The 12,850-nt window shown below is 49.0% G+C and overlaps 6 protein-coding genes across 6 annotated transcripts; 2 read left to right on the top strand and 4 right to left on the bottom strand.

Moving 5' to 3' along the window:
• Positions 1-121: 121 nt before the first annotated feature.
• On the top strand, positions 122-2,286 carry BGW36DRAFT_289244 (LCCL domain protein; the record flags this gene model as incomplete). Its single annotated transcript, XM_046210645.1, has 2 exons — positions 122-606; positions 657-2,286. 2 exons carry the CDS (start codon positions 122-124, stop codon positions 2,284-2,286), a joined length of 2,115 nt encoding a protein of 704 aa, XP_046075471.1.
• Positions 2,287-2,714: 428 nt separating this feature from the next.
• Positions 2,715-3,776, bottom strand: BGW36DRAFT_394833 (uncharacterized protein; the record flags this gene model as incomplete). The annotated part of the gene is made up of 1 exon (XM_046217961.1): positions 2,715-3,776. One exon carries the CDS (start codon positions 3,774-3,776, stop codon positions 2,715-2,717), a length of 1,062 nt encoding a protein of 353 aa, XP_046075472.1.
• A 200-nt stretch (positions 3,777-3,976) lies between these two features.
• BGW36DRAFT_111076 (WD repeat protein) lies at positions 3,977-5,497 on the bottom strand. The gene is made up of 4 exons (XM_046209232.1): positions 5,307-5,497; positions 4,911-5,249; positions 4,253-4,846; positions 3,977-4,199 (listed from the first exon to the last, which is right to left on the bottom strand). Exons 1-4 carry the CDS (start codon positions 5,362-5,364, stop codon positions 4,177-4,179), a joined length of 1,014 nt encoding a protein of 337 aa, XP_046075473.1. The 5' UTR covers positions 5,365-5,497; the 3' UTR covers positions 3,977-4,176.
• A 42-nt stretch (positions 5,498-5,539) lies between these two features.
• On the bottom strand, positions 5,540-7,607 carry BGW36DRAFT_372213 (septin). The gene is made up of 7 exons (XM_046215451.1): positions 7,343-7,607; positions 7,241-7,254; positions 7,125-7,167; positions 6,907-7,069; positions 6,547-6,857; positions 5,981-6,489; positions 5,540-5,928 (listed from the first exon to the last, which is right to left on the bottom strand). The coding sequence occupies exons 1-7, from the start codon at positions 7,385-7,387 to the stop codon at positions 5,862-5,864; spliced, it is 1,152 nt and encodes a 383-aa protein (XP_046075474.1). The 5' UTR covers positions 7,388-7,607; the 3' UTR covers positions 5,540-5,861.
• A 282-nt stretch (positions 7,608-7,889) lies between these two features.
• On the top strand, positions 7,890-10,786 carry BGW36DRAFT_290227 (putative small nucleolar ribonucleoprotein complex subunit; the record flags this gene model as incomplete). The annotated part of the gene is made up of 5 exons (XM_046210745.1): positions 7,890-7,907; positions 7,963-8,075; positions 8,127-8,622; positions 8,673-8,914; positions 8,965-10,786. 5 exons carry the CDS (start codon positions 7,890-7,892, stop codon positions 10,784-10,786), a joined length of 2,691 nt encoding a protein of 896 aa, XP_046075475.1.
• Positions 10,787-10,864: 78 nt separating this feature from the next.
• Positions 10,865-12,136, bottom strand: BGW36DRAFT_458878 (uncharacterized protein). Its single transcript, XM_046222025.1, has 4 exons — positions 11,770-12,136; positions 11,621-11,698; positions 11,053-11,567; positions 10,865-10,986 (listed from the first exon to the last, which is right to left on the bottom strand). Exons 1-4 carry the CDS (start codon positions 12,095-12,097, stop codon positions 10,939-10,941), a joined length of 969 nt encoding a protein of 322 aa, XP_046075476.1. The 5' UTR covers positions 12,098-12,136; the 3' UTR covers positions 10,865-10,938.
• Between the last annotated feature and the right edge of the window lie 714 nt (positions 12,137-12,850).

Here is a 12,850-nt window from a genome sequence, read left to right on the forward strand (position 1 = left end):
GCTCCTGGGTCCCGATAGCTTCAGACGGGCCCCACTTGCGCTTGTCTCGAGAGGCATCTGAAGTCGTTCGCCGCTGAATGTTCTCTCTCTTGGAAAATATATATACCCATCGCTAGTCGACATGATCGAGGGGAGCAATGACGAAGAACGAGGACGTATAATCGCGCCTCCATTGACCCCTATCGGGGACGATGAGGATGACGGTCCTGATGTGCATATACTCGGCGTCGAGGCCGAAGACGAAGAGCTGAACAATGTGACGACTTTTCGTCTGCCGATCTGGCTCAGAGAGTCGTCTGCCACTTTTCGCTGGCGCTGGGTTCCGTTGCCATTAAGGAAAGCAGGGCGTGCAACAGCTACCTGGGTTCAAGGCCCTGACCCACCTCACGATCTGCTATTTCGGCCTTTCTTTCCAAAGTTACAGGAGCTCCCAGTACAGCTACTTGAGCGTTATGCACCTACAAGACCACGCAAGATTCTGGCGCTGCTTTTCGCCTACTTTTTTTGGTTCCTTACTTGGTTTCTCATCTTACTCAAGTCCCACTCGTCGGGCAATATCGAGGGCTACGGGCTGCCGCAGTCCATCTCATGTGCTGCTAGCTACTGGTATGTTTTGCAGTACTTCTTGAAGTATTTTGGTGACTGACATTCCCTAGGTCGTCTGGAAACAGTTGCGGCTTAAATGGCAACGATTGTCGCCCTTTCAAAGCCTCGCCTTTTGCTTTCCGTTGTCCAGCAAACTGCAAATCCCTCATTCTCCTCGACGAACGTACCGTCGGCAATCAAACCCTCAACTACCAACCCCTTGTTATCGGTGGGCCTCAGCCTGACTCTTCTGACCTCGGCGTATACCGTGCAGATAGCCACATTTGCCAAGCTGCAATACATGCAGGTGTTGCTACTGATGCGGCCGGCGGCTGTGGCGTGGTGAAGCTGAACGGGGCCGCGCACTCGTTCCTAGCATCTACGCGCAACGGTTTCACATCTACGGAATTTGCATCGACATTTCCCAAGTCATTTGGCTTCATCCCACTTTCTGCGTCTCAGGCTACCTGTCCCTCTGATCCACGATGGCCCCTGCTCGGAATCACTACGACGGCCGTCGTCTTAATCTCTATATTTACAACATCACCCGCGGTGTTTTACTTCAGCACCTTTGGTATACTTATCACCCATGTAGGCGTGGTATCCGATCCACCAAATCTGCCGACGCTCACAGATTTATTCTCAATCCTACTATCGCGTGTCCTTCCGGCATCATTCATAGCGTACGTGCTATATCTCTATGCAGTTCGTTTGCTGCTGAGACACTTATCTACTCCTGCATATCAACTGGAGAGAACCATTTTATACCTTACACCTGCATTCATTGGGGCTCTAAACAACTATACATTTGCTCTTTGGATTCCCCTTCAACGACTCACCCCACACGACCTACAAAACCAGCCTGGTGCCAAACTTGCACTTGGGATAGTGATCACAATCATTATCACCATTGTGGTTACACAAGCATGGCTCATCCGTCAAGCGGGCTTAATGCCACGCTATCTCAAAGTTTATATCTCCTTCGTAGCTCTTCTCCTCTTCTTGATGGCTCTGCCTGGACTCCGTCTCCGAATACACCACTACATCCTTGCAATGCTGCTCATGCCAGGCACAATCATCCCAACACGCGCATCGTTGATCTACCAAGGCCTACTCCTCGGTCTCTTCATCAACGGAGTCGCCCGTTGGGGATTCGCGTCTATCGTCGAAACACCAGCAGCCCTGGGTGAAGACCCGACAACACCAGGTGGATGGTGGGGTGCGTCATACCCAAACATCACCAACACATCCGTCTCTATCCACCTGGACACTCCCTCCTTCCCACCAATCTGGCAACAAACTCAATACCCTGGCAACGGCAACATCACATTCAATCTCTGGGAGCACGAGCGAATGGAGCATCTTGGCGTTGACGGGATCAGCGTGCTAGTCAATGACGTTGAGCGCTGGCGTGGATATCTTGACGAGAACCGCAAGGGGAAATTCACCTGGCGCCGCCACGGTAAAGCAGGATTAGAGCTTGTCAACGCCGACCTCAACACGGATGATGTTGACAACAACGCTTCTTTCACGTCACTCGATAACACAAACAGCGACGAAAACCACGACGCACCGCAGGATCTTTTCTTCCGCTTTGCGTTCATGAAAGGCGCTTCGACGGGCCATTACGGTGGAGCTGGCGTCTGGCTGAAGGACGGAAGATGGATCAGTCCTGAGCCGCAGAAGAAGCCCGATCCATGAAGGATTTCATACTGTATATAAGACATGGCTTGGGATATATATGCTTTAGAAGATGGATTTAGAATTTTAGATACACAATGTAATTTACGAATTGTACGAATCAGATGGTATACACACTATGGTGACAAAAGTTTGAATATAGCACCACAAAGTGGATGAGGTATATAGGAGCCTTCCCTATAGCAATTTTAATAATATTTCAACTTTTTGCGGTATCTACATGCGACGGTCAATCAAGAAGTCTATATTTGATGGGATATAAATTAGTCAACTGGTGTAAATCCAGATAAAGAGCAGAAAAACATCATACTATATTCAAAATTTTGTTTGTTAGTGTATACCGGCAATTGACATTTCTTGAATTTCTACACCAAAAATATTTGATCTACTTATTTTAATGTACTTAGTGTCTCAGTTCCCTTCAAAAATTACTGCGCCTCGTAGATATACAGGGTACTATTTCTCTGGTCCGGCAAAAACCAGACCCTTAATTTCCCATCCACAACTTGCGCATCCACCGGATTTTGGGTAAGCGAGACACCCAGATCACTCGTCAGCGAAATCGGCACCTCCCACAATGGCAACATAGTCTCCAGATCAACGAGCGCCAATCCACCCAGATTATAGCTGCTAATCGTCGCCACTCCGCCGCAAAGCATGACCGGTCGAACGAGGCCGTGGCGGCTCCAGGAGCTAGGGTTTTGAAACGCAACAAGGCTGGGGATGGAATGGTGACCTAGAAATTTACAGTCCTGATAATCCACGAAAAAGCTGGGATTGGCGACGCTTCGTACCGGCGGAGTGAAGCCTGGGAATGGGGTGAACCTCCGTGGGTATTTTCTCAGAGACCATGTGGTTGCGTTGCGGGCCCCCCAGTTCAACGTGACCAGTTCGTCGGTGGTTGTGTCGTGGACGATGCCGCCGTTGTGATCATGGGTGCGGAATAGGCGAGTCTGTTCCAGGTTCAGTGGATCAATGCGAGCAATGGTGGCGGTGGAGTTGGGTCGGTATTGAGCGATTGTGATCCAGATATAACGGCCGTCATAATCAATGCCTCCGCCATGATACTCAATATCGCCGGGGGCTGTGAGTGTGGCATTGGCAATCCGTTGTCCTTGGAGGTCATAGATAATCATATGCGCAAATCCAGCGCCGGTAGTGCGGTCTGTGCCGTTGATTGTAGTGTTGTATTTCTCAGTTGGAACGGTCCACTGTCCTGAGGAAACGAATAGTCGGGAGTCCCCCACACGCACCATACCCTCGGGCTCGCCTGTGTCGCCTTCAAGTTTGGTTTTGGAGATGAGTTTCCATGTCGTTGAGCGGCTTAGTTGGAGGAAAAGATTCACGATCTCACCACCATCAGACGTCGCGTGGGACGTCGGTAGCCTGTTATCAGGAACGAATGATTCGTTACTATAGATTGTGACATTGGAGGATGCCGCGCTGGATGCGGCCAATGCAGCAGCTAGTAATAGTCGTGACAGATGCATTGTGATTTTTCAATTTCACAGGCCAATTGATACGAAATAAGAACATTAATGGAAAGGAGGAGCGATGTTTATACAGCTCGACGAGTACGTCAATGCATCCCAGTATCGAATGTACCTTGCGGGACTTGGAAATTAAACATGTTATTAGACGCGTATATGTAGCCCGTTATTGGCGAATGATAACTATATCGTGGACACAACGTGCTGGATAGAAGGTTGGCAGCTTGTCTGGCGTGGCGCTGCAGTGGGCGAGTGCAACTAAGTCTCCCGACGATGCCGCTAATAATCTCTCGCAGCGACTGAACAGCTTCAGGCTGCGGCACGTGGCCCTGACATAATACAGCGCAGTCGCTCATTGGCAGCAAAGAATCCGGATGTTCGGCTGGTCCATGTTATCTGATCAACTGTAGACTTTGACGGTGCCTACCAAACACTGATTAGTGGTATTGTGGCTGGCCGGAGTAATGCCGACTTACCGTCTGCACAGGCGCTAGCCCAACAGCCTCCCTTTTCGTTCCATGAAACGCAACTGACAGCCTTCACGCCGTCTCCTGCTGCAATTGTGGCGATATTCTCGCCGCTCAGAACATCCCAGGCAAACACCGATGCTTGACTTGTGCTCTGTTTCTTCTCTATGTCTGCAGCTTCACTGCCAGCGAGGACCACAGCACCTCCTTGGGCAAAGACAGAACGTATTCTGAGAGACTTATTCAAGTATCGTTGCTGTCCTAGCCTTTCAATCTGGTCATCTCCACCAAACGCCTTCAATAATTTCCCATTGGTTCGATCCAACATCCGGATCCGACCGTCGAGACTCGAGACCAGTACGGCATGGCCATCGGCCGAACAGCGAACGCTTGTCACTGGGTGTGCGATGACATCCACAGTGGCCTGGCCCATGCGAAGATCGTATATCCGAACCTTTCCATCGTAACTTCCGCTAGCAATTGAATGTGTCGGCGCATGCACGTGAAGCGAAGAAACAGTATCCGTAGCGTCAGTCAGGCTCTGAATGGGTTTGGTAGAGTTAGATTTCGTATCCCACAGATTGATCGTAGTATCGGCACTCCCTATTCGAATAATTATCAGCATTCGATAGTTTTGTAAGCTCTGTCACAGAAGTCGAAGACTAACCAGAGACGACTACCGAATCTCCCTCGCCAGCAAATTGCACGGCCTCGACTCGACTCAAGTGACCGGTCCATCGTCTAACGGTCGAACCTTGTTCGACATCCCATAGGAAAACCTGTCTATCTCCACCAACACTTGTGAATCGTGCATTATCCGCGCTGACGGCGATATCGAGGACAGAATACCCATGCGCTTCGTACCTCTGAATAGGCTGGATCGTTTCAGCTACTGAGTTCGAATTGGAGCTGGGCAGGGCTCGCGATAAATGAATTGCTCTATCGGACGAGCCAGTCAATACATAGGTCCCGGGGTAGCTAGAAAAGGTCACGGTATTAACGGGGCCTGGAGAGTTGAGTCAGTGGTCGTGTCGGTTTTCTGTGCGGGAAGGGCAGACCTTACCATGGTGAGTTTTGAGTGTATGAACATGCCGATTGGGAAAGCGGCCAAGAGATGGCATGAAGACTACTGAATAGAAACGCTGAAAAAAAAAAGACGGCTTGAGTCGGGAGGTCGCAGTTGAGTTGTTGTGGTGCGTCAAGCTTGTCCAAAGTAATTACTCTTACCCTTATCCGGTGAGGAGCACGCGGAAGCTCAGACCGCCACCTACTAAAATACAATGCTTATGTCCACAATTCAGCTACGTAAATGCACGTATGTATTCCACTCGCACAATAGAGATTAAAATTGCATTGGCACGCTACGACACAAGAGAAAGGATATTATGTAGGGCAAAAGTAGAGGCCATCACTCAACAATATACCAAACGAAAACAGAGCAGCGCACCTGGCCCGGGCATCGTCTGGTCCGGAAGGTTTAGTACTTTTTTTCGCTCATCGAAATATCACGCCAAAAGAGAAAGGGGTTATCGCAAATAGAAAATAATGTCGACATGTTGTAAACTGTCGTCAACAGCCAAAGCATATCTTCGAAACACAAGCATTAGCCCGGAAATATCTAGCGACGGCCGTGGCTTCGGGTAGAGCCCTGCATTGTTTCCATTTCCTGTTCGAGTTGTTTGATGCTGCCACAAGTTAGTTTAGTCTTCTACTATCGGTCAATGAATAACAACATACGCTGCGTGGGTAGCCTCCAAGTCCTTGTTGAGGCGATCGCGTTCGGCGATAAGCTTCTGCTCCCACTGTCTGAAACGCTGTTCTTCGACCTTGACCTGTTCTGTGAAGCGCTTGCGCAGGGTCTCTTCCTCTTCCTTGAACTTGGGGTTGTCTAGCTTGCGGGGTCGGGCTTCGCCAAACTTTCTTGTCTCCATCTGTTGGGCACGGTAGGCTTCGTAGTGAGACTCCTCGGTGGTATGGATGAGATCGAGCATGTGGGTACGGATGAGGATGGAACGGAGTTTCTTGAAGTCGCAGTGGTCCTCGTTCTCAACCTCGGCAACACCCCAAGCATATTGACGACCCTTGACAACCTTGCCCTCGTTGTTCTTGACGTCCTTTTCAGAACCAATAACGGCAAAAGGCATAGCTGCCATCAAGCTACGAGCGTGGGCAGCGGCGTGTTCATCGTCCTCCTCAATTGGGGGTTGGTAGATCTTGATACCCTGGGCTTCAATAACAGCACGGACCTGGTTCATATTAGTTCATAGACCCCCTAGTCATACTTATATACGGTATGGACCTACTCTCTGCTTGAAACGAGCAAGGTCAGCTGGGCTGAGGGTATCAGCCTTGGCAACAACAGGGATCAAGTTAACTCGCGAGCTGAGACGCTTCATAACTTCAATATCAAGAGGCTTCAAGGTGTGGCCAGTAGGGCGGATGAAGTAGAGGCAGGCGTGGACACGCAAGTCGATCTTGTCCGTCCGGCGGGGTTGTTGTTCCTGCAACATGTACGACTCATGCTGATCATCGAGGAATTCAATGATCGGTTGCCACGAATCCCGGTTGTTAACGTAGTCACCAAACCCAGGAGTGTCAATAACAGTCAGGCGGACTGAAAGATGTGTCAGCTGGGAAATCGGCATTCCGTATATGATGTGTACCTTTGAAGAACTTCTCCTCCAGCTCTGCCTTGGTGATCTCAATCTCGACGGTCTTGTCGATCTGCTTGGCATGTCGCTTCTTGTGGTCGGCGTAGTTCTTGATCGTGGTAGAGAAGAGGGTGTTGATGAAGGTCGTCTTTCCCAAACCAGATTCGCCAGCAACCTGCATATATATCAATCACTGCCACATCACACATCGCTTGCATTGAGGTGCGCACCATGATCGTGAAAGCTGCACCCCGCTTTGCGACTATCTTGTGGCTGTTATATCGTAAAGTCAGCACTCAGGCGTCCAGCATCAAACCACCGCAACATGAATCCGTATAGAACATACCGTTGGTTGGGAAGCTATATTGAGGCGCTGGTCAGCAATTGTTGCATCGACATAGCCGCAGAGGGGACCGGAATAGACTTGCGAGGGACATTTCTGACTTACATTGGCGATGCCGATAGGCGAGGCGGTCTCGGTTGAGGGAGCCATTGTGTGAAGTGGTGAAGTCTGTGATAGGAGGGACGGGCCAAAACAAAAATCACAGCAGCTTTGGTGGTCTGTCAATCCGGGCACACAAGCTGAAAAGGGGAATAATAGACAGGTAGAAGAAGGGCAAAAGGTGGTAATGAAGGGACAGGAGACAAACAAAGATGGAGATCAGTAGTAGCGCAGCCGGTGCTTGAGTACGTCGTCGTCGGCCCTGCAAGTTCTCGCTCTGTGTCTCCCTGGCTCTCTCTGCGTCGGAGCCCCTGAACGGCAGTGGGACCAGGTGTACAAGGTAGACGAGCCAATGGGCGCCCGCAGAAGCCGTTTAGCGCGGGAAGGTGCAGGCCCCGGATGGCGCTTGCCTGGAAGGGACTAGCGCGCCTTCCTGAGCAAGCCGCTCGGCTCGGATTAACTCTTGCTTATCGTTCCGGCGCTCAGAAGCGTCAAAAAATTGTTTCCGACGGCGCGCAGGCAGGTGCTTTCGTGGCGGGCACTGACCAGGAAAATGAAGACAGACTTCAAGGTATGCGATGCTCTATTTCTCAGGTACTGGCCTGTCGAGCTGATTGTTGTCGCAGTTCTCCAATCTCTTAGGGACCGTTTATCGCAAGGGAAATTTACTCTTCAGCCCCGATGGAACCTGCTTGCTGTCCCCTGTGGGCAACCGGGTCACCGTTTTTGACTTGGTCAAGTACGTTTCCTCTGCCTAGAGACAAATAATTCCTCTGACATTTAAGTGCAGCAACAAGTCCTACACATTGCCACTCTCCCACCGCAAGAATATCGTGCGACTCGATTTGAACCCTCAAGGAAACCTGCTCCTCACTGTCGACGAAGATGGCCGTGCCATTCTGACCAATTTCAAGCGGCGGATTGTTATTTACTACATGTCGTTCAAAGGCTCTGTCGATGCACTCAAATTCTCGCCTTCCGGTCTTCACTTTGCAGTTGCCATCGGGCGGCGGCTGCAGTTGTGGCAAACCCCATCAGTCCCCGGAACTGATGCTGGCGGGGAGCTTGAATTTGCCCCTTTTGTTCTTCACAAAGAACTAACAGGGCACTTTGATGCTATTCAAAATATCGAATGGTCGAGCGATTCTCGATTCATCCTCACATCCTCAAAGGATTTGACCGCGCGAGTGTGGAGTTTGAACCCAGAAGAAGGATTCGAGCCAACTACGCTTTCAGGGCATCGACAGAGCGTCAAGGCGGCATATTTCGCTGCGGATCAGGAATCAGTAAGAATATATACTGCTATTTTGTACACGACAAGCTGACTGGTTAAAAGATATACACTGTGAGCGAGGACGGTGCTCTCTTTCGGTGGGAATATGCCACGAAGAGATTGGAAAACGAAGTCGAAGGTGAGGCACGTTGGAGAATCATGAAAAAGGACTTTTTCATCCAAAATGACGCCAAACTCAAGTGTGCTGCCTTTCATGCCCCGTCCAACCTCCTAGTAGTTGGCTTTTCGAATGGCTTGTTTGGTTTGTATGAGCTGCCAGAATTCAACAACATCCATACGCTGAGGTATATTCCTTCTTTTAATTCCCAAACGTATATGTGCTCACTTTCATCAGCGTATCGCAAAGCAACATTGACTTCGTCACCTTTAATAAGTCAGGAGAGTGGCTAGCATTTGGATCTTCCAAGCTTGGGCAACTCCTCGTTTGGGAATGGCAATCAGAGTCATACATCCTGAAGCAACAAGGTCATTTGGACTCACTAAATTCGCTGGTATATTCTGCCGACGGCCAGCGAGTCATCACTAGTGCCGATGATGGCAAAATTAAAGTATGGGATACCTCATCTGGATTCTGCATAGTGACCTTCACGGAACATACGGCCGCCGTGACGGACTGCAAATTCTCCAAAAAGGGAAATGTGCTCTATACATCGTCATTGGATGGCTCGGTAAGAGCATGGGACCTCATAAGATATCGAAATTTCCGAACCTTTACAGCTCCGACCCGACTAGGTTTTACTTCCTTGGCTGTTGACCCTAGTGGAGAAGTTGTTTGTGCTGGATCACATGACTCATTCGATATTCATGTGTGGTCTGTACAGACTGGCCAATTACTCGATCGTCTCGCTGGCCATGAAGGACCAGTCGTGGCACTAGCATTCGCTGCCGATGGAAGCAACCTTGTTAGTGGCAGCTGGGACCGAACTCTTCGTATATGGAGCATTTTCGGTCGATCACAAACCAGTGAACCCCTACAGATGCAGTCAGACGTTTTAAGTGTTGATTTCAGACCAGACGGGAAACAGATTGCTGCTTCAAGTCTTGATGGCCAGTTGAGCTTCTGGAATGTGTTTGAAGCCGTCCAGGATAGTTCTATAGAAGGACGTCGTGATGTATCAGGTGGAAGAAAGATATCTGATCGGCGGACAGCTGCTAATGCTGAAGGCACGAAATCATTCACGAGAATCGCATACAGCGCCGATGGATCGTGTTTACTGGCTGCAGGTAATAGCAAATATATTTGCTTGTACGATGTAATTACTGGTTCGCTCGTGAAAAAGTTCACGGTTTCCGTGAACACGTCCCTAGATGGTACTCAAGAGTACTTGAACAGCAAAAACATGACCGAGGCCGGACCGCGAGAATTGATTGACGAAACTGGTGAAGCCTCCGACCTCGAAGACCGCATAAATAGCACCTTACCTGGCGCAAAACGGGGCGACGCCGGAGAACGAAAGACAAGACCCGAAATACGTGTCTCAGCAGTGTCGTTCTCACCGACCGGCCGATCGTTCTGTGCAGCCACTACCGAAGGCCTCCTTATTTACAGCCTTGACACGGATTTCGTGTTTGATCCCTTTGATTTGGATATTAATATCACCCCAGATTCCATTCTCGACACCCTTGAGGAAGCAAAAGCATCGTCATCTGCAACTTCGACTGAGGAGGCATCTTACCTCAAGGCTCTCGTTATGGCATTTCGATTGAATGAAGCACCTCTTATTCGCACAGTTTATGAAAGTATTTCGCATGCGGACATCCCTCATATTGTTCGCTCTATCCCACAGGCTTATCTCTCTCGATTCATTCGTTTCATCGCACACTCAACGGATGAAACGCCTCATCTGGAATTCAATTTGCTATGGATAGAATCAATACTTGGTGTACACGGCCGATACCTGAAGGATTTTAATGGTCAATTGGCCCCGGAACTGCGAGCCCTTCAACGGGTTTTGGACGACTTTCGTGAGAGTCTAAAGCGGCTTACGGAACGAAATCAGTATGACTTGGATTATCTTCTCTCAAAGCCGATTCTTGCTTCAAGAAAGATGAAATACGCCTTGGCTATCGATGAGAGTGTTCCTGCTGAGGAGGAAACGGCTGATTCGCTATCGGTTGCTGACGATGGACAAGGGGAATGGATGGGGCTGGAGTAATATGTACAACTTACATTTGGCGTTTGGCGAGCGTATTGGTAATGCCTCAGGGTTCTCAAAAGTGAGCATTTCAAGTGCATTTGAATGTATATATAGATATAGAACAATGAAGACCACGACTTTACATGTTTCACCGGGGTTCTAATTGGTTCTTACAAGATCGCAACGCCATTAGGAGGACTTGCCACGCCGCCGGGTACCTGTATACAAAGTCAATTACTAAGAGATGCATGTTCGGCGGATAAGATCTAGGAGGAACCACTCACGTTCAACGGCACACTGGAAAAGAAAAAGGTCCATCGCTTTTTCTCCGCGCAGTGACTCGCTAGCTTCTCCAAATAAAACATCTCACCAAGTGGCATTCCCCAGCCGGCCAAGCACCATTGATGCAACGACCACTCTTGAGGAATCTGTGGCCCCTGAACAGGCGCCGATTCTACCGCCACTGCATCCCCTGCAACCGCAGCAAACTTGTTCTGCCAAAACCATCTTAGAGTTGCCTCGCTTGACTCAATTCCGACGAATTTAGCAACAGGTCGTTGACCTAGAGCCGCTGCTTCTTCCTCCGACAGTTTTTCGAACGCCTTTGTAAAACCACTGCGAATGAAAAGGATGTCGCCTGGCCTGAAAGTGACGTTTTCCTCCTCGGCGACGCGTTTGACCAATTCAAGAGGAATGACGGTGCTTTCAAAGGCAGGTAATTCAATGTTGTTACGCTCGGCGTACGAGGCAATGTCGAGGAGGACTCCACGTCCAACGACGCCGCCGTTTTGTACCCAGGCTAGCTCGCAATCAGCCTTGGACAAACTTTTGAAAAGGAGAGGTCTCCCATACCATCGATGCCTAGAACGGAGCTACTCTCAATCATTTGCTGTGTTGTTCCGTTGTAGAACACTTTATGCGTTTGGTTACCTGTTCCATTCGACATACATATTCAGCTATGGTTCATATCAAGCTTCAGATGGGCACCATTCAAGACAAACCGTAATGCCTGAATCCGTCCCATTGGCTACTTGACTGTGTATTGAAAGTTAAAACATCATCATTGACAATTCTTGGCGCCTTGAACACAATCTTCTGGTCAAACGCCTGTCTGCCAAACGCAGGCTGGCGTAGAGCATTGAGCTGCCAGTCCAGTGCAAAACGAACACCGTCCTTGATTTCGCTTGCTGCAGCTTTTACAACGTCTGGGGTGAGAAGGTTGAGCATCCCAAGGCTATTGTCCTTTCCAAAGAGACCCCACGCATTGCCTTTGGGGCCGGAAGGGTCGAGGGTCAGCTCGTCGAATACCGGTAGTTCGACCGGTGCCATTGCTGCTGAGGTTTTCTACTTGGCAAGGATAGAATACGAATTTTTTATTGTGCCATTCTTAATATGGACGTTATTGAAAGCAATTTATTACGATTGAGGGAATCTCTCATATACTGCCAACTAGCTTGCCCCGGATAAATATACGAGTGCCGGGAAGAACCGAGGGTGTCGGGTTTCTTTCCGAGATAATCGCCCATCAAAGATCTTACTACTATATGGCAATAATTTGAGAAGCTATGATTTAGCTAGAGGCTATAGTCAGTTTTTCATGTGTTCATCCTGGTGAGTGTGTAATGCCTGTCGTACTTTGTGTAACAATTTAATAATGTAGTAACCACAGCGGTCTACAATTTATATTACACAGTCTGTCTCTATTGGTAATGGATATTCCTTGGATGCTTCTTTTTCATATGGCGATTGTACAAAGTAGATTCCACACATATTTCTAGAAAAAGGGTTTCCAATGTTGTTCTGATGCCACCCACACAAATAAACAATCCGAACAGTATTCGAAAGCATAGATACGGTCATCCATTGCACGATCTGTGGTGAACCTTGTGGATTTTACGAAAACGGAAGTAGAAAACAGGTTCAGCAGCTGTGTTCTTGTGCGACTCCCGAATGCTACTAGATATCAAAGAATTCACTATTACCGCTACTATTCGATTCTGCAAGCACATCCATTGGTCTACCATCGAGACCAATGCAATGCCAGGTATATGGTGGATATCGAATGCATGATATATCGCATGC

Source organism: Talaromyces proteolyticus (assembly GCF_021365285.1).
Source record: "Talaromyces proteolyticus strain PMI_201 chromosome Unknown BGW36scaffold_3, whole genome shotgun sequence".
Taxonomy (NCBI): domain Eukaryota; kingdom Fungi; phylum Ascomycota; class Eurotiomycetes; order Eurotiales; family Trichocomaceae; genus Talaromyces; species Talaromyces proteolyticus.

Excerpts from the sequence above, each read along its gene's own strand:
- BGW36DRAFT_111076 (XM_046209232.1), bottom strand. The coding sequence starts at position 5,364 with ATGCCATCTCTTGGCCGCTTTCCCAATCGGCATGTTCATACACTCAAA. Across the intron at positions 4,847-4,910 it reads AGATTCGGTAGTCGTCTCTG|GGAGTGCCGATACTACGATC; the intron begins GTTAGTCTTCGA and ends TTATTCGAATAG. Across the intron at positions 4,200-4,252 it reads GGCTAGCGCCTGTGCAGACG|GCACCGTCAAAGTCTACAGT; the intron begins GTAAGTCGGCAT and ends AGTGTTTGGTAG.
- BGW36DRAFT_372213 (XM_046215451.1), bottom strand. The coding sequence starts at position 7,387 with ATGGCTCCCTCAACCGAGACCGCCTCGCCTATCGGCATCGCCAAT. Across the intron at positions 7,070-7,124 it reads GTGCAGCTTTCACGATCATG|GTTGCTGGCGAATCTGGTTT; the intron begins GTGCGCACCTCA and ends ATATATATGCAG. Across the intron at positions 5,929-5,980 it reads TTGGAGGCTACCCACGCAGC|CATCAAACAACTCGAACAGG; the intron begins GTATGTTGTTAT and ends AACTTGTGGCAG.
- BGW36DRAFT_458878 (XM_046222025.1), bottom strand. The coding sequence starts at position 12,097 with ATGGCACCGGTCGAACTACCGGTATTCGACGAGCTGACCCTCGACCCT. Across the intron at positions 11,699-11,769 it reads GGACGGATTCAGGCATTACG|GTAACCAAACGCATAAAGTG; the intron begins GTTTGTCTTGAA and ends CGAATGGAACAG. Across the intron at positions 11,568-11,620 it reads CTCCGTTCTAGGCATCGATG|CCTGGGTACAAAACGGCGGC; the intron begins GTATGGGAGACC and ends ATTGCGAGCTAG.